At 42.5% G+C, this 20,069-nt stretch overlaps 1 protein-coding gene across 6 annotated transcripts in view; it reads left to right on the forward strand.

Annotated features, from left to right (window-relative positions):
- SLC4A11 (solute carrier family 4 member 11) overlaps positions 1–20,069 on the forward strand; it is a 93,584-nt gene that overhangs the window by 58,904 nt on the left and 14,611 nt on the right. For all 6 annotated transcript variants that reach the window (XM_074821781.1, XM_074821782.1, XM_074821784.1 and 3 more), the window contains 8 exons: positions 276–360; positions 8,200–8,325; positions 9,116–9,229; positions 10,113–10,245; positions 10,556–10,629; positions 15,213–15,462; positions 16,223–16,329; positions 17,498–17,666. In XM_074821781.1, coding sequence (XP_074677882.1) covers positions 276–360; positions 8,200–8,325; positions 9,116–9,229; positions 10,113–10,245; positions 10,556–10,629; positions 15,213–15,462; positions 16,223–16,329; positions 17,498–17,666 — 1,058 coding nt within the window. The remainder of the gene's footprint in view (positions 1–275; positions 361–8,199; positions 8,326–9,115; positions 9,230–10,112; positions 10,246–10,555; positions 10,630–15,212; positions 15,463–16,222; positions 16,330–17,497; positions 17,667–20,069) is intronic.

Genomic DNA, 20,069 nt, shown 5'->3' on the forward strand with positions numbered 1-20,069 from the left:
TCACTGGCAAAGCAGGGATGCAGATATGAATGGGAGGGGGAGAAGGGAAGGAAGGGAGGAAAAGAGGGTGGTCTGGGGGGTTTTCTCTTTTACAATGCTTTTAAGGATATAAATTGAAGTGCGAAGAGTTTATTTTTATTATCATTACAAAATCTGATTTGAATGCCCTATTCAAAATGACCAGTTTTGCTCCTATCAGTATTGAATAAGGAGGTTAATCTCTTTAACAATACATGAGTCTTTAAACTGACACAGCACTTCCTTCCTTCCTTTAGTTGCACGAGTTTCTCAATGTTGGCAAGGGGATTTCTGATGACATTGCACGAAGATTTCCAGTGTACGCTTTGGATTTCACTGACGGTATGTTGGCCAATGTTTATGAAAGCATTGGCCTGATTTTAAATTTTTGTGATCCGATGTCCTGTTTACAGTTGTGTATTGAATGTGTTCTTTGATATGTGTAATAGCGCTCTCATTTCTTATTTAAAAGAATATTTTGGCAAAAGCCTGTGAATAGGCAGCGTGGCACACTATAGATGAGAATCTTGCAGTCTTCCCTTAATGAAGATGCTAGCTGTATGTAGATGAGGATTTTAATTTTTATTAAGCAATGAGGTGATTACACAGATTGATTATTGTCGTGTGTAGACACAGATCAACTCATTGCAACCTAATTAGTCAGCGCTGGCCTAATAGGCCCTTTCTGCTCTCTTTGCAAGCCAGCATCAATAGCAATTATGGTGATGCTGTGGGAGTTGAGAATGCTTAAACAAAATCTGAGCTGCAGTAACTTCAGCTCAGTGCTTTTAAAAGCAGGATATAGTTTGTCTGCTCTAGCCAGATCACAGGAGCAGCAGTACGGTGTGTATGTTGAGCCTCAGATTTTGGGCTTTATATAGCTCTCACAATGGCCTTGTTGGTTTTAAGAGTCACTTTCTCCCTTTTCGCTTTCAAACTTTCACTTTCAGAGATTCTGTGAAAAGTCTTCAGGGCAAACCATGATTGCAGAGCCTCAACCTGACATCAAAACCTGTTCAGATTCTTACAGCTTACTGGGGAGTTTGTTAATATATTCAAGTATAAAACCCATGAAGTTTTCAACAGTAAAGATGTAGTGTAGGCAAGGAGAATCTTGGGGCTCTATCAGCCACCTTCCTGCTGTTAAATCCTCCTCATCTCAAGCCACAGTGTCCTCACTGCACCTGTGCTGATGGCTATCTCCCTTGAAGTTGGCATAAAAAAAATAAGATACATACTCAAGCCCTATTTTGCAGACAAGTATGCTAGTGCAAAGCCACCTTCCACAGCAGCTTAAACTTGAGAGCAAGCGTGGGCAGGGTATGGACGTGTGTCCTCCACTACATTTCAACAAGGGTGGTCACTGCCAGTGGAGGAACACGGCAATCAGCTGTTGGCTGAAGGAGATGCCATGTGTCTGGGGCAGTTGCCAAGTAGCTGCTTCCCACAAAGATCCCGTTTTGTTGACTAGGAATGTTTTATCCACCACAATGTGTTTTGCAGTTAGTCATATCCACTCCACTGGGAAGAATAAAATGGGATGAGATGCTGGCTCTTAGCATAGTGGTTGAGTGCTGGATGCTTTCTCCAGGTGCTTTGTAATTTCTGGGATTAAACTATTTTTAGGAGGGCAGGCTCTGTTTGAAGTCAAGGTAATGATATATTCTCTGGGCATTTGAGGGTATGTTGAGGAGGGAGGGGGACAAGAAATTATTTTCAGGGTAGCAGCAAGGAGTCTTAAGTTTTGATGATAAAATTTCTTGGCATGGGCATCACTGCCACCAGATCTGTCAGGGGACTTAAACTCCTAACTGGAGTGAGTTCAGGACACTTCATCTCTATGGCTGTTGCTTTGTAGGCCTGTCAAAGTCTAACTTTTCATTCTAAAGGGATGTTGAAGCACTTCAGAAGGGAAGTGCTGCAGAAGCACCTTGTTGAAGACCCATGTGCATCTCAATCCCATGAGGACCTCATCACCCTCTCCAACTGCCTGAAAGGAGGGTGCAGAGAGGGGGGATGAGTCTCTTGAGCCAAGGAACCAGCGGCAGGACAAGAGGGAATGGCCTCAAGCTGCGCCAGGGCAGGGTCAGACTGGCTCTTAGGAAGGATTTCTTTGCAGAAGGGGTTGTTGGGCGTTGGAATGGGCTGCCCAGGGCAGGGCGGAGTCCCCATCCCTGGAGGGGTTGAAGAGTCGGGTTGACCCAGCGCTGAGGGATCTGGTGGAGTTGGGAACGGTCAGTGTGAGGTTAATGGTTGGACTGGAGGATCTTCAAGGTCTTTTCCAACCAAGATGATTCTGTGATTCAAGCCAGAGTGCAGTGTCTGCTGTGGCTGCCTGTCCTGAGCGCAGCAGGTTCACAGGCACAAAAGCATCATACAATGGTCCTGCAGCCAACTGGCTGTCAGCAGATTTGGAAATGCATTTCAGGGTCCATGTTCTGGCTCTGCACGTGTCCAAATTAACCTGCACATGCTGCCTCTCAGCCCTGGGGCTGCCAGCTATAGCCAGGTCCACAAGCTTTCCATGAACTGATGCACGTAGCAGATCAGGCCTGACTTAAACAAGGTGCTGGGATTGACTAGCTTGAAAGAATTGTTCCCTTGAGTTCATCTGCCCTGAGTGATGAAATACTGTCATACTGAGAATCCAGCATTACAAATATTCCAGAAAAAATATTTGTGTATAAGCAGCAAGTATATGTTAAAGTGTCAGTGCGTTGTTGGGAGGGTGGAAGGTGCAGAAACAAGACAAGTGAGACTCAAGAACTACTGCAGCTCAAATGTGAAGTACTCACCTTAGGAGCATTTATGCCTTTTCAAATAGGAGATGGAGAAAAGAGGATTTTTTTAAAAAAAACCTCTATATTAGTATGTGCCATTTCTTCCCAGAAACCAGAAATTAGGATGAATTCTTTAAGGGTCTGCACAGAATGAAAACCAGATGGAGCAAAGTATCTGCCACGAACCACCAAGACCGAAGGTGATCAGGAATGTGAAATTCCTGGACCATCTCAAAGCAGCAGTGTACCAGAACATCGGGGATTTGAGCTATCCAAGTATCTGCACTCCAGACAACCACACGTGCATCATCAAAGAGCACTGAATTACAAGGATGCCTTTTTTTGAATGGTTGCAGTCTCTAAATCCTCATCTGAGAAGCATCCTGGGGTTTTGGTTAGACAGATAAACCGATTAAGGGCAGGGTGATAAATAATAAGGCTTTTGTAGGGCCAGCAAGTGTTTTGTCAGTTGGACTTTTGTGGGCTTGATCTTCTTCACACACTGCACAAAGCTGGCCATTAAATTATCCCTACCCGTCATGATTTGGGAGAGGAAAGAAAGGAATCATCTTTTTTTCTTTCTTTTTTTCCTCCAGGTTAGGAACTTGTCAACTTTAGTTCTGCTTTGGATTGTGAAGTCTTGTGCATTTTACTGGACATGCAAGGATCAAAAGAGTTTTCTTAACTTTTGGTCCAGGACTTTAGTGATATGAATAGCTTTGTAATAGGTGTCTTCAAGCAGGAGCATCTTAAGATGAACAGTTGGATTATGCTGAGCCTAAAAATACCTGTAGTTTAATTTAGGATTAATGGCATATAGTCTCCTAATGACTACAACCATTGTTTATGGGATTTTGCTTTCTTAAAAAAAAGTTTGTACAGAAGTTCATCCTGATCTTGTCAAATAGGCTCAAAACAGGTGTGTATCAACATTACTACTCTTTATGACTCGGTTGAACCCTAGGAGCTTCCTGAATTTTTTTTATTTTGAGGCTGATTTGAATGGAGGCAATTCTACATGGACTCAGTTACAAGTCTCCTGAAACCCTTTAAAGTTGCTACCCTTATTCTTCAGTGTGGATTTTCTGGTACAACATGGAGGAATAAACACTCATGAATGTAGTGCCTGGAGTGCGCAAGGGGAAACTTGAGGTGCCCGAGCTATTTATGGTGAGCTTTGATGCTGTGTTCTGCCATATCCGTTCACCTCTTGGGGAGGGAGCATGAAGGGAAGAGAGGAGAGCTGAAATTTACTGTTTCCCCGGACCTGTGTCCTTGGTGCATGGCTGTGGTGGGTGGATATTTCAGCTGCTGATGTGGATTCCTCCCTGCCCTTGGTCCTGCAGAGGGTCCGTAGCCAGCTCCTCAGAGTAAGGCAAGTGTATCTGCTGGCAGCATCCTTAGGATTTGATGGCTGTGTTTTCCAGGAGAGAGATCTCCAAAGCTCCCTGTAATGCAGGCATGCTTCGAAGGGAAGCTTGAAGGCACTGGAAAAATGGGATTTGAAAGGGGAATTTTTGTCTTGCCGGTTTTCTAAGATAGCACAGAGCGTAAACCTGTTAAAATGTTTACTGTGGATTGGCTGTGGCATGTGCCAAATCTTCATTGAGTCTCCCACCTGGTTGCACTGGCCACTTCGGCAGGACTGCATTCTCGAGGGAGGAGGAAAAATAAAGGGATTATAGATAGGCTTTATCCCTTCTCGTCAGTGCCTCTGCTGCCCTAGTTTAGGTGATGGGGTAGCTCCTGTGTCACTCTGCAGCCCTTCATTCCTAAATATCACCTGGGAGTAAAAGTTCAACGGCCTCTTGAAGACTGACTTGTTGGATGCTTTGGGGCATCATGGCCTGGGTTACTTTTGAAGTCTCTCTTTGTGTCAGTGGTGGATGGGAATGTATTAAAGATGCATAAAAGAATCTTGTTTTGTCTGTGGATGTTTCCTTCCAAGAGACTAGCCCTTCATGGGAAAGAAACAAAAGAATAAGGGAAAGATCTGAGCCCTTGATTTGTTTCTTCATACTTCTCTAGTCTGAGCATATGCTTGGCTTCTCTGCTCCAGAATGAGTAAGAGTGAATTTCCTTTTCCGGTTAAGTTCTTAGTCTCACTTGTACTGTGATTTACTCTTCACGGGACTTTAGGAAAGATTCATCTTCTGTTCATCTTCAGAAAATTGGGCAGAGTCCAGCAGCTACTTACATAACTGAAAGCCCAGCTTGAGGGCATTAGCAGAAGTTTGTAATGCTTTGAGTTTTTATGGCTCAAAACCTATGAACAGATATTGTTACTGGGTGTTTTTACCATTGAAAGGTGATTTTTACTTTTTTCAAATCAGGGCTTTAATAGACACATCCTTGCTGCTGTGCTGCAGATCAGTATAATTAAACTTGTTTTGCATTGGACATTTCAGAGAATTGGGAAAGAACATTAATAGACATTTCATAGAATGTCCATCTGTCTCAATTTTGATTCAGTAAATGTACAATTGGTAGACTTAAGGAGCTTTAGTCCCAAGCCTCTGGGTCTCTTGGTCATTAACTTACTGATGCAGAATACCAGGCAAATTGAGGCCAGCAATGCTGCAGTTTTCTCTGAAACTCCAACCTTGTCTCTAAAACTACGACATTTCAGAAATTCAAGCCAGTAAAACAGAACTGTCATGTTGATGAACATAATTGCTTCCATTTTCAATGTGTAGATGTACCTTAATTTCAAGGGATTGCTTCTGTAATAGTCATCTACGCAAATTTCACAGCTGGACTGAGGGTTGATTTTTCTGCTACAAATTCACATTGTGCAGTTGGAGTGACACATTTTTCAATGGCTTTATGAGCCTACTGCAGATGAAATGCCATCATAATGCAGCCCACCTTCTTTTAAATGAAGTAATGTCAGTCTCTGGGTTGCAAATAGACTCTGAAAATGTTTTGCCAGATGTTGACTTTAAAAAGGCAAAAGTAAATTGTGGTTAACGCTGGATTTTAGCACTGGCCTCAGGTGAATCTGTGCAAAGAGGCAGTATTTGCTCATGATATTACCTGCAATTAAAGAGTGATTAATCATGTTTGTGAGAGTATGTTTAATCTGATGTAGTTATTGTCTCCATTATGAAGTGAATTTTGCTGCCCACCAGAAGAGATTCTTTGCTCCTTGGATCTCATCTGGCTGATCATGGGCTAAAGAAAGTACTGCTTTGTACTGGAAGTCTTGGACCCAGCCATGACGTGGCATAAGGGCCTCTATGTTCAGCAAGGACTCCTGCTGCTCGCTTTGCAAGGATTGAAGCTGAAACTAAAAGCCACACATGAGCTTTTGTGATGCTTTTCAAGGCTTCTTCTTTCCTTCTGCCATCTAGTACTCTGGTTTATCTACCTGAAAGTTTTTTTTAGAAAGCACCTCATCACTTGTGTAGCTTTCTCTGCTCAGCAAATGAGCCTTTTTTTTTTTTTTTCCCAGTATTAGTTGTTTCTCTGGTCCTCGTTGTCTGTCTATGAATGATTTCAAAGCTTTCAGTCATTGTTGCCTCTGACCTTTCATGTTGTAAAGATTCTTTTGTCCAAAAAGCGGTATTCTGGAGTAACGCAGAGTCCTCTGAACAAGGATGTGACCATCTCTACTTCTAAAACTACCACTTGGTCTACTGTTTGCCCTGCCAAGTCTTTCCTTTCTTCTAAAGGTCTCAGGCACTTGGGAGTGTGAGGTAGGAGCCTGCAGCTGTTGGACTCGTGATCACATGAGAAAGCTTCATCTGCAAGAAGTAAATTTCAGGCCCTTTGGTTGCCAAGAGTGGTCAGGAATGTGGTCTGTGGTTTCTGAATCTTCACAATAAATTTGAAAGGAATCTGCCTTGAAACAGCTGGTCCTAGGACTCCTGGAAGGTCAGGCTCATATTTGCATGCCTGAGATGTTTCTTGTCAAGTTTCAGCCCCTACCCTTTTTTGGAGGATACTGAGCATCAGAAGTCCTACTTACTGTCTGTTCCTTTTGTGTCTGCAAACAGGAACCATCACAAGGTGTCCCTTCTTCATGCGGCTGCCTGTTCATTACACATCACCTTTGAGTTTTGGTTTTTGCATCCTCCTTCTGTCCTTATCTCTGCACTGCAGATGGTGCAGCAAACAGATGTTAGATAAGATCCCAAAGTCATTGAGTGAGATTTTTCTTTTTCATTCCAGTGATACAGTTAGTCTGTTGTGAGAACATCCAGCTTTTCATGTTGCACTAATTCAAAGCCCTCCCTTCTGTAATTCAACTCATTGGCTTGTAGCTCCCTCAGCAAGGGACTAATGCTATCAGAGGCTCAGATGGGCGTTTGGGAGCTTAGGGGCAGATGCCTGTGTGGAAGTTCACTGCTCAGGAGGCTTCCAGAAAGGAGAACTGGGCAACTCCAAGCTTGTCGAAGTGTCTCACAGCAGGAGTATCATCAAGGATGGTGGCACAGAGAGGTTGAAGGCTGTTTCACGGTTTTCTTTGAAAGGGCCCTCTCTGGTGTATCCTTTCTGAAGAGGCTGTTCTGTGAAAAAACTTACATTCTCCTCAAGCAAATTCAGCTATTGTCATCTCTCATCCTTTCTCTTGTGTGATGTGAGCTCACTGGGGATGGACATCAGCCTGAAAACAGGAAAGGGAAGCTACTTCAGAGGCCCTTAAATTCATATTATGACACTTTAATTCTCTTTCTGGCTGCTTTTGTTTTGGCCTGGTGTGTTTTTTCCGATGGAGATGAGAGGGGGTGAGTGGATGGAAAAGAAAGAAGCCATTCTTTCAGAAGAGCTTTTTAAAAGCAAGACTCTCAATGTACGCATTCCTGACCTCTTGTGCTATTTGTTTTTGTAAGTCTGCAAGCACTAATTGGCTCAGCATAGCATATTATTGATTCAAGCCTATAACCTCAGATTTCTGTCTAGGGAAAAATGAAGTGCTTCATGTTTTCCTGCCCAAGGCATCATGAGTTGTGAAGATGAGTGATCATCATGAAGCTCGTTAGGGGCATAGTCCAGAATACCTATGAAGTTGGTATTAAAAAGGCAGGGTATGGTGGGGTTTATGAACCCTAAGCTTACAGTTTCTGCTCTGATCCTCTTCCAAGCTTTTGGGGCTGGCAAAACTGAACAAAAGGCTTCCAGCATTTCCTGTTTTGACAATGCCAGAAATGTCTGTTGAAGCAGTCTGGTGGCGTGTTGGTGCTTCTAATTCTGGTCCCAGGTGAACAGAGCAAGCGTGGGTGTGCAAAATCAAATGTTAAAGACCTACCTGTACGTTTAGGACTAAAGTGTGGACTGAATTTCTACTTCTGCCTTTCAACATGAAAAGAACTAATGGTCCATATGGCTGGTTTGAGTAGGGTTTCAATGCTTTACAAGTGGGCAGTACTAACATAACTTTTGTTATGTTTTATACTAGGTGTTATTGGAAACAACAAAGCTATAGGAAAATACATCACAACTATGATCTTTCTGTATTTTGCCTGCCTCCTTCCATCCATTGCATTTGGGTCACTCAATGATGAAAACACCCGAGGAGCTATTGGTAAGTTTATCAGTTTTGCACATCTTATAAGATTCCATGTATTCAAACTGGGTAGCTCTGGTTATGGAAAGTTTTGGTAGATTTTATTTACTGAAAAAAAAACCAACCCAAACCTGAAGGCTTTTCTAATTTTCTAATTACATTTTCTAAATGTAACAATTGTAACATTCATGACGTTTTCTAAGAAGACTAGAAAAATTGAACACTGTTTTGGATAGTATCATCTGAACTTGGATGCATACAAATATATGCTACTGTATTTTTAAATGATGCTCACTTTATAACTGTGTAGTTACCTGCGCATTTTTCCTAGTACAAACTCCTGTGCTTTTGAGCTGAATTTGATGCCAGTATCCAAACCACTGGTATAGCAGATGATGCTTTGATCTAACCCATTTGTGGCCATGATGCACTCCCTACTGCTGTTACAGTTCATAGGATTCTTACTTTATATCTTGTCCTGAAGGCCTCCACAAATACTGGTTATGTTTTTAGAGCTGTTTAAAATAAAAATTAAAAAAAAAACAACAAAACACAACAAAAAAACCAAACCAAGCAAAAAACCCCCACCCAACTTTCATAGTTCAACATCTGGAAATATGGCATCTAAATTATTGGTATAAGTTTGCTGGCAAAGAGTCACTTCTTGCTTTCACAGTGTCTCACCTCTCTATACCCTCTAAGCATTGCTCTTACTTTCAAGTGGTTGGCTTATGCCCTGTGAATGCTCCTTGGTCAGGGAGGTGTTTGTTAAAAACCGTGTGTTTCCATCCTTCCTAATTATTCATAGATGTGCAGAAGACAATCGTTGGCCAGTGTATTGGAGGGCTGCTTTACGCACTCTTCTCGGGGCAGCCTCTAGTTGTACTCCTAACAACGGCTCCTTTAGCACTCTACATTAATGGTAAGTCTGTTAAACTTGTACGTCGGGACCGATGTGATTGCCATTGGTGTAATGGGACTTTGTACAAGAACCTTGCAATCCTGTTACAGCTTTGCATTTGTTTAATCAATACAAAAAGGCTACTTCTGTTGCTGAGGAAGAGGGGAGGAATTTGATTCAGGTTTAGTTAAAGTTGGTTTCTAAAAGAATCATCTTGTACGGAAAAAACATGTTGTGAAAATAAGCGTTTCTTCTGCTCCAGGGAGGAAATCCTTTTTAATCTGATGGTTTTATCATGTGGCTGCATTAAACCAACTTGAGGATAAGAGCCTAAGACAAAGTTTTTTGCTGGTTAGGGTTTTTTATGTTGGTCTGTTAAGGTGTGATCAGTAGCTTTCCAGTTACAGCTGCAAGTTGGGGTTACTGAGCCAGAGGTGCAAAGGAGAAAACTCAGTATCTGTAGGAACAATCAGATGGGCTGTGACTAGCCTGAAAGGTTTAAGATGTGAAGGTTTGTCCACAATGCAGTGACTGAGTAAATATGGTGCAAAAGCATGTATGAGATCCCTTGCTCAACAGCATCCTGAAATGTCAATGAGAGCAAATTCCAAGGCCTGATTTTGTGGCCTTGATCCCTAGGAAAGATAATTTTGAGCAGTGTGAGAGTATTTTCTTCCAAGTGCTTCTTCCTGTTTCTAGTGAAGGAAGGAGATGGGGAAGGGGAGAACAGTTTAGGTTGATCCAGTGTTCATCCAGGAGCGTAAAAACAGGGGTTTAATGGTATCTGCCAGAAGTGCATTGCAGTGAAGTCTTGAAATTGGTTCTTTTGGCCATCAAGCAGATGAGAATCACAGGGTGGTAATGACAAAGTTTAATCTGACACGTGAATGCTTAATTTTTGCAGTCATCCGAGGAATCTGTGATGACTACAACCTGGATTTCAGTGCTTTCTATGCCTGGATTGGACTGTGGAACAGCTTTTTCCTTGTGATGTACTCCCTCTTTAATTTCAGTCTTCTGATGAAGCTCTTTAAAAGGTAGCTATTTTCAAGAAGTCATATTTTGATCAGATTATTCAGCAAATGGAAAAATTATACATTCCACAAGCTCCGTAATTACAAACTTACTGCAAAATGTATTTTGCGAGACGAGGCTAGTATCATATCAGCTTATTGTTCTAGCTTGAAAGAAGCTTTTAAAGATTCACTGGGTTTTGTTTCCTGAGTTGGAGTCTAGCTAAACTTGGTATATTTTCATGTAAATGCATGAATATGCTGATTTTCCTTTGAATGGATTTGAATGCAGACTCTGCTAATGGCTATATTAATTCCTGGGATTTTTCCACAGGTCAACAGAAGAAATAATTGCACTTTTTATATCCATCACATTTGTGCTTGATGCTTTCAAAGGCATTATTAAAGGTAAGTCTCGCAACAGTTTTTTTTCAGTGCAGATCTCTGCTTTGCTTCCTTGTCAGAGCAAAATACAAGGCTGCAAATATGCATGATGTTTGCTTGTTCTATGTTCATTCAGGGTCTTCAGGAAAAAAAATTGAGTGTTTGAGATTGAAGCAGCCGTGTGTCAGCAGTTTATCTGGATATGCAGAATTTCTATCAGCTCAGATTTGAGTTAGCTGAGATAGAATTAGTGTCTTAACAAATGGAGAAACCATATTAATTTTACTGTGAATATCTTCCCCTGATACCAGTCTCTTTGGTCCTGGTAAAAAAAGAAGTCCAACTTTAAATGCAGTGCATCTAGACCTCTTTCCTTGCCATGTTATTAAAAAAAAAAAAGGAGTTGGAAGATGGGTTGCGATTGCCCATTCTTACATGAGCTCTGAGATCCTTCTTCAGTGACAATATAAGGACTGCAGTGCTTTCCAGCATGCTCCCAAAGCTATTCAGCCCTTTCCAGCTACTTGCTCCCCACTTCTGGGTTAAGTTCTAAGTAAGCATCCATGAGTAGCTGTAGGGTTTAACAAATTTCTCCAGCATCTCTCTTCCTCCTGATCAAGATTGGCTGGAGGTATTTGCGAAGGTGAAATGTTAGCAGAAATGCCATGTGAATGACAACCTTTCTGTTCATCCCAGCGACGAGTTGGCCAGCTGTGCGTTCCTTGTTTTTCATGACCTGTTGTCCAACAGCCCCAAGGCTGGGCTATCCTTTGAAATCCTTCAGGACATACCTAAGCACACTGAGCACATCCCTTCTTTTCAAGATTCTCAGACTTGGCTCATTATGGTATCTTGCATGCAAGGAGAACACCTTCAAAGAGCAGGTTTGACACTGCAAAGCAATTTGAAGCGAGATGCTTCCTCGCTTCATTGGGAATCCTTAATTTGGCTCCTTGGGCATATGCTTTGATTGTGCAATCACAAAGGTGTTTTTTTCCTCTGCAGAACACTTGCATCTTTCAAATATCCTGCTTAGGTAAAGCTTAGTGAAGGAGAAGCTATTCAGGGATAATGTGCTTTCTCCTTGCTGGCTATGTAGCTGTGAGCTTTGCTTAACGTGTGTTGTTAGCGCCTTAGTCTGGAGGCATGAGACAGTCTCCCTATGGCACTAGGGTGCTCCTCAACAGAACATTCAACTGCTCTGTAAAAATTAGCAAATGCAAATGTTCGCAGTGCTTCTGTAGTAGAGAGCTGATTTCCCATAGCAGGGGAGTGGGGTGCAGGTTAAAGGTACAGAAATCCATTGATCTCGGCTGCCAGACTTTCAGGAATATGCAAGAAATACCTCTGAGTATTGTGGGGACAGGAGAGGATCCTGGAACTTAATTAGCATTAGTGCAATTCTCCCTTGTACGTGGGAAGAGCTCAGTTCATAGGAACGTTGGTAATAAAATCAAACCAAGGCTCTGCTCATTTGCCAGCTCACGTTGGGTTCAGCTACAGGTTGGAGTGTTCAGTGTGTCAACAGATGGGACCCCAGGCCCAGCCACGTTCCCAGATGAAGAAGGGCACCAATGCTGGCAGGCATGGGGTTTATCCTTAACCCTCTCAGTGCTTATATTTAAACATGTGACACTAGTGCAGCTCATGGCTGCATGCTCGTCTTTCTTTTCCTACTCGTGTTTTGTAGCAGGAGGTGATGGTTGCTGCTGCCATCTCCCCCTCTTGCTCAAAACTTCGGTTGAGCAGTTAAGTAGGAAGAGAAAGCTGGTATCTTCTCCGTGCTGTTAAATGTGTCCTGGTAATGGTGAGCCAGCTGACAGCGACTTTGGGCTACCTGCATGCCCTGGGACATGCTGATCTTGCTCAGATATGTTTTCCTCAGTCTGTTCATAGCCTTGATTTTTCACAAGGTACTCGTACATGTGCAGGAAAGAAGGGGGGAGGGATGCGATACTGTACAGAGGAATCGAGCCATGTGCGTTCACACTCTCCTGGTGACACTTTGTTTTTGCCGTGTGGCCCAGCCACCAAAGCTGTGTTTGTTTGATCTTGACATCTGCACTCTGCAGGAAACGGCAGTGAACCGGCTGGAGCAAACAAAGCGAGTTAATGTTGTTGGAGGGAACTGGAGAGCGCGCTACGTTTGAGAATGGCTCCGTTTCAGCGAGGGCACCACCTGCTTTGCTGCTCTCTGAGTGTAGTCAACAAGATTTGTTTAGCTCTGTCATTAAAAGCAAACTATAAATCTGCAGGAGTTAAATACTTTATAGCAAGCCCGTGGTGCAGGACAGAGGCCTCCACTAGCCATCTTGGCACATTCTTATTGCTTTAACTAAAATACAAGAGTAAAGTCAAGTTTCTTCCCTATATCCAGGATTGAGTGGAGCAATTCTACCTGGTTTTGAGGTGGCTGTAAATTGAATTGCAGCCTGAGAGGTAGTGTACATAGATGGAATCAGGCTGAACGCAGGGCATCAAAGATGTGCACAGCCCTAAACGTATTATTGCAGTGTAGCCATGTGGGAAATTGAGAAAAGCCACAAGACCCTCAAAAACTTACCTTGTTTCTTACTCGTTCAAGTCCAAATTAAATACGGAGGCATGCAAATGCATTCTGCGTAGTTGCTGGGTTGTGTGTGCTGTCAGTTTATAATATGCTCGGTAATTTTATGTGCCTCTAGGACTTAGTAATGCTTAGGGCAAGCTGAGATGGTGAACAGGCTTTTAGCCCTGGTCAGCTGCTGATCCCCGGGAAATACTGCCATAATAATTTTTGACAAAATGTCCTTTAATGTTCAGAGCCAGAAACGGCAAATCCTCCAACAAAACCTGTTCTGTGCTGGTGTGCAGGTCACAGCAGTGCTCTGTGCCTCAGTTTACCTGCTTGCAAAGCAGGCGTGGGTGTCCTGCCTGGGCTGGACACAGCTGCGAGGATGGAGGGAGGAAATGATAGCAGAGCCTTTTCCGTAGCACGCGATGCAGAAATACGCAGTGCTAACGAGGTTGTAATGAGATTGCTCCTTGCTGCGCTTTTAAAGCACAAGAGAGGTTCCCCCAATGATCTCCTCATTTCTGGCTGCTGCTGAGAGCAAATTGAAAGGTTAAGTCTTGAACTAAACCTTCTATGATCTTTAAATTTATATACAGAAGTATTGAATGTGAAGCAACTGGTCTTTTTTCTAGTGATCTACGTGCCCTATTGACCCCATCCACTTGCCAAATGCCTGGACTCCTTTTAAAACATAAAGGTGGTACAAGAAAGATTATTACTGCTGGTAAAATGGCAGCATGGCTAAACATGGGGCATCTGACGTTGGGGTGAGCTTCAAACCAGCAGTAACACAAACTGTGCTTTGGCCAAATTCAAGGTGGTTGCAAATACCAGATGTGCTTTGTGATAATGTTTAAAGTTTGTTTGGCTTGTTTTCAAACATTTAGAATTACAGTTTGGTTTTTGCCTGCTTTCCCTGTACCTGCTGCAGATGGAAAAGCTGAGGTGCTTGGGCTTTTCAGAAACTTTATTATCTGGGGTTGGGGGGAAATGTTGTGAGGACCATTATAGCCTGAGTTTCAGACTGTATTTTTGCCTAAAGAGGATGGTCCTGCCCTAAACTTCTGAGTTTTCCTTATGCAAAGCTTGAAGAGATATTTTCACTAAAGTGAAGAAAGGTAGAGGGACTGCAAAGCTCTGACATGGTGGTTTCCATCCTCCTGTATCTTCCCATGAGTATGGGGGAGAGCGGCTGCTGCCTGCTGCCATCCGATCACAAAACATGGGAGTACCAAGGCTGCAAAGCCCAACTCCCATCAGCTGGTTTTACTTGCTCCTTGTGACACCTCAGGCCAAAGAGGTGAAATCATCCCCAAACCACATCTATATGCTTGGAGCCAGCCAATGCCATAGAAATGGGAACACAGCTGTCTAAATGCTCAAGAGCAAGAGTGTATTTACAACTGTTAATTACTTATACAAATGCCTCTGAGCTAACCTAACACATTTATGGACAGTTCCAGAGGCATTACTGGGTGTTTCATTCGTACACATTTACTTCAGGTGCTCTGTAATTCTATTTCAACTTGCAGTGTAAATTTAAATATTCTGCCAGGTTTTGCATATCATCAACACTTATCTTTAAAATCTGGACCAACCTTGGAGGAAAAGTAATCACTGTACATTTTGTAGTCGGTTTAAGGATCTGTGCAGCCTGCCTGCTCTTAATTTTTTTCAGAAATCCTAATGGAATTTGTTTACCAGGCTGATGAAATTAGGTGTCTATATACATATATGGGTTTTTTTTAAAAGCAGTGATTCCAGTGCTAGGGATTGCATAAATAATTAGCTCTGGAAGTCCTTACAGTTCAAACTGTTGCTTTAGATCAATTTAACTTTTACCTGTTAAAGTGAAAAATAAATTTTTTAAGCACTGGCTTCGTAAGAGAAGCAGCTCTCCTGATTTCTTTTCACTGGTTTGAGGGGTAGAGCTATAAACCTGGTGAAGCATAATGTTAATACTGCATGATCAAGCAAGAAAGAATCACTTTATTTTACTTGCTTTGATTGTCACAAACCTATCCTAATGCTTGCCTGTTGGTTGTTTGTACAGTTTTTAAGAAATATTACTACCATGGGCGCACAGGAGACAGTTACTTGGAAAAAGCACGAACTGATGCTATTCCAAGCCTCGGCATCAATACCACCTTCTTGATGAATTCATCAGTGAGCAGATCCATGTCCCTAGAGAATCAAACAGGCACGCATGATGTGCACTATGGACGTGAAACTGCCGTCCTTAGTCTCATGTTGATGTTGGGTACCCTTTGGCTTGGTCATACGCTCTATCAGTTTAAGAAAAGGTGAGTTACTTCAGCCTTAGAACTCAGACTACTGATTATTTCATATTACCTGTGAGGAATCGCTAATGGTTTAGATCTTAATTTTGTAACCCAGAAAAATCAGGTGGAAGTCTTCCATTAGTGGTGGTGGAAGCCGAAGCCAGAGATGAACTTGGCTGGCCACCTGGAAAATGTTAGCAGCAGAACAAAATGTTCAGTCCCTGGACGATGCCCTTCCGTATTTGGCTTGGCGTCGCAAGTGACTTTTTAGAAAGCTTTGGGTGAACTACATATTTCATGTTGGAACTCCTGTAACTCCCCCCCAAATAGGCATTGAACCGTTTTGGTGGGCAAAAATCCCTGATGGTGCTGGAAGGTCTACTGGGAATGTACCTTCAGTGTGCTCTTGGGAGTCAAATGCCCAGCTCTAATTTGGGTTTTACTCCCATTGCCCTTAAAACTCTTCATTTGAAACGCTTGAGTAAGCGATTAAACTAAAGTGGAAATGAGACACAATTGGAGCTTGGAGGAGTTTTTTCTAGCTTGCATCTTAATTTCTTGTTTCTTTATGGGTTTGGCTTATGCATTCGTCAACCTTCAAAGGCTATAGATTCCAGAGGATTTAAGGCTGAATTAAAGACTAATTCTTCACTCCAAGTATCTCTTTAGAATTGCAAGATTGGACTGAATTTTCACTTGTTAAAGCATTAATGCTATCTGGATTGAGCGATTGTCCCTACAGTGTGGTGTTGATGGAAACTTTTTTGTCTTTAAATTACAGCCCATATTTGCATGCGAGAGTACGTGAAATACTGTCCGACTGTGCCTTACCAATTTCGGTTCTGACTTTCTCTGTTGTGGGTTCCTATATCTTCAAGGAAATTGAAAGTAAGTTATATTTTTATTCTCTGGAATACTGGAGTGTGTAAATAAAAAAAAAATATAAGAGAAATGAAATCCTAGGAAGGTTAAGCTAAAAAATAGCCAAGTTCTTCCATATAATCTCACAAATACTGCATGTACTTCCCACCACCCCAAGAGCTCAGATTTCTTCAATATTAGATTTAATTCATTCAAAACCCTAATCAAATGAGGCTGAGTGAAGTTTTTTTCTCTAGACAAACTATTCCAGTGTGTGTCTCTTTCTTTTCCACGTAATTTAAAGTATATATCTCTTACAATAAAGAGGACCAACAATTTCTGGCAAAGAACAAAGGGCAGAGTAATTAGCAGGCAGGAAGGGTTGTTGCCAGTCGTACAGACGTAGAGTTGATGATCCCAGTCTGTCCTCTTTGTCTCCAGTTTACACTTTCCTAATTTAGGTGAAATGATGCAGAGCATCTGGGCAGTTCTAAGTTACACAAGGAAATCTAAAAATGAGACGCCATTCATTGGCCAAATAGATCAGCTTTTCCATATCAGGAAGCGATAATGGGGACAGGAATTGCATTGTCCTGTGGTGACGTGAGTGGGTGATGTGAGGAAATGTATGGAAACAAATAAGAAATGGCTTTTTTTATGTGATGGCCATTCCATCCAGTTGGATTGTAAAATGATGTGTGGCCATGTGTGATTTATCCCTAGTCATGGATTTCTTCCAATAGCAGGAAAGTAGGGGCATTTTATACTAAAATGCCTTGCACAGATTGTTGGATATGAGGAAGTTTCAAACTGCCTCTGTCAGTTGATTAACTGAACACAAGGACTATACTGCTAGTTTGAAATAAGGTTTTCTAATCTAAAAATGCCTCGCATCTGTGGAAAACAAGTTTCCCTCTTGTTTTGCTCAAATGTATGTAATGCCTCGCTAGAACTAGCAGTAATCTGCCAGATCAGGATGGCAGCCAAATTCTAAGAGGATGGAGGAAAAAAATAAACTGAAACAGCCAGATGAGCCCATCTTCTATGGCCTTCTGGCTCCCACATGCCAGAGCATCATGCCTGGTTTGCTGCATTGGTTCCCAATAGTCTGTGGTGTGGGTGGAACATTATCTGAGTACACGTGAATGGTTGGACAAGAAGATGCCTCCTAATACCATTCTTCTCCTCTTTACAGTGTCTAAATTTAACTACAACCCATCTGAGAGCTTGTTCGTGCTGGCCCCGGTCCAGTCCCTCTCCATCGGGTCAGTGATGAGCGCCATGGGGCTGGGGTTCCTCCTGTCAATGCTCTTCTTCATAGAGCAGAACATCGTGGCGTCGCTCACAAATGCCCCGGAGAACAGGTAATGCTTTTGGTACTCCTCTTCCTCTGTGGAGGGACGTCCTGTAGTCTCTTCCCAGCACTGCTTGTCCAAAGCTTGTCTGAATATCAGAAAAGGTATTCAGGACATGTTCTTCAGAACTTCTGTTGACACAGATGGAAGTAACTCTACTGCTTAACTCCTCACCATCCCCAAAACACAGTATTGTGGCAGTGAGTCAAAAACACAAAGGATCAGTGAACTCACCTCAGCCTGTTTCTTCTTTGCCCACTTGTGAATGTTACATAGATATTTTATATGGTTTGAGGTCTGTGAATGTACCTCCAGATACTTAGGGAGTGTCTGATCCATGTGAATACTTGCACTGCTCTTGCAGTACGGAGAATTTTTTGAAAATGAAAAGTCCATGACCTGCATAAGTGTCATAGCATGATATGTTGCAGTTAAGCATCAGAAAAGTGTTGGAAGCTGTTAGTCTCCAACTAAAAAGGTGGAATTGAAACGGTATGTCTGATAGGTCTGATTTATGTGCACAGTTGAGTTGAGATGTGGCACTATTAAAATATTCCCTATGATGTTTTTGTGCCAACTGTAATCAGATACGATATCAAGAATGAACATGTATGACTTTTTCCAGGGAAACCACCGTGTCTCAGAGGATTTTTTGCTAATGTAATGCGTGGGAGGGTTCTCTCCTTGCATAACATACATTAGCATTCTCCATGCTGTAGCTGGAGTGACACTGAATTAGGGGAGAGAAGACAAGCTCAAATTCAGTTACACTAATTTGGTTTTCTTTGACCATTTTATTTTCCCTGTTTTATTATATCCGTTTAAGTGTTGCATAAATCTGTAATGTAAGTGGGTCATCTCTTTCCTAACACGAGTTTCTTCTAAACTTTTGGTGTTTTCCACTAGGGTGTCTTTAAGGAATGTTAAATATTCTTTGGAGTTCTTCATAGTGTTTTTCATAATGCCTTGTTACAGGGCTAACCTTATGCTGATCAGGTGTCAGGGCATGGGTTTTTAGAGATGGAAAAACTAAGACTTGACACCTTCTGTTTGTGCTGCCATCACAGAATAAATATACCAGCCAAATGGAGAACGTGCTTTTTGGTGTCTTACCAAATGTAATGATTTCCTCTTGTAGAGAAAAAAAAACACAAAGGGGCAAAAGATAATGCTTGCCCGACAGTACACTGATGTGCTTTGGTGAAGAATAATCACGGCAAGCTTCTGGGACAGTCCAAGGACTACTGGGCTGGTTGGGTGGTGTAAAGATAACCTAGGATTAAGGCATCTAGATCTTTGTACATGTGTTGAAATAGAGAAGCTCAGTGGAGCCCATCCATTGATCAAAGCAGGTGTATATCACCCACAGTGCTGCAAGACTGCTGAGACCAGTGTCCCAAGGGGACTAAAATGGTGCTGAAGTTAGCTGTATGGTCTTTTTACATAGAAAGCTCTCTGAAAGGGACAGAGAGGACAATCAGACGATAACCTTGGGGATGCTGGCGATGCCTTTGCTCTGAGAAGGCAGCACATGAGCAGGGGCTGTGCTTTCAAAGTGTGAGCCAGCACAGGAAGTGTGTTTACAATCCCACCCTTCCTGCTAGCACCTTCAGCTTCAGAGGCTTTCAGTGTAGACATCTACCTGACCTAGTCACCCCGTGGCTGCCTCAGTCAGTGGAGATGAGCACTTCCAGTGAGACGAGGCTTTGTTTCAAAACTAAACCCCACCCAATATTTCTGCTGCCCAAACAATGGCATCTGCTGCTCTTTGAGATAGATATTAGGCATAGATCTTCATGTGCTGGGTCATGTCTACAAACTCTATGTGCCTCATGTCCTAGAGCATCTCAGATGGCTCCAGGTCTCTGCTTCAGTATTGAACAGAGCTTGCTTGGGTGGCATTAAGACACCTAAATGGTGATCCCTTTCTAGTTGATGGTGCCTGGAGAGCAGTTCAGCTGATCCCTTGTGTCGTGTCAGGGTAACAACCACTGCCTGCTCTGATGCCCAGGCAGAAACACGGCTATAGTCCCTTAAGTTACGTATCAAAGTCTGAGAGCTGAATCCTTCCCCAATCCTTTTTCTAAACTTTACTCGTGGTATCTGAGCAGTTGATAACCAGATGGGTATATTCAGGAAAGGGGCAGACCTTGCTAAAAATGGCAAGGTTAACTAGATGGGAGTTCAGTGTTAGCAGTTGCTCTCTGCGTAGTCCTTGCAAAGTGAATGTGAACTGGTCAGCTTCCTTGGTGAAGGCTGCCACCTTCCCCCTCTCCCCTAACAAAATGGGGAGGCTGTCCTGTATTCACCAAAGTTAGTCAACCAAGGAGATATGCTCCTACTAAGGAGGAGCTGAAGCTTAATGAATTCATGTCCCGTTTTCTTGTTGTGCAGTAGCAATTACATAATTAG

Source organism: Strix aluco, chromosome 4 (assembly GCF_031877795.1).
Source record: "Strix aluco isolate bStrAlu1 chromosome 4, bStrAlu1.hap1, whole genome shotgun sequence".
NCBI classification, from domain to species: domain Eukaryota; kingdom Metazoa; phylum Chordata; class Aves; order Strigiformes; family Strigidae; genus Strix; species Strix aluco.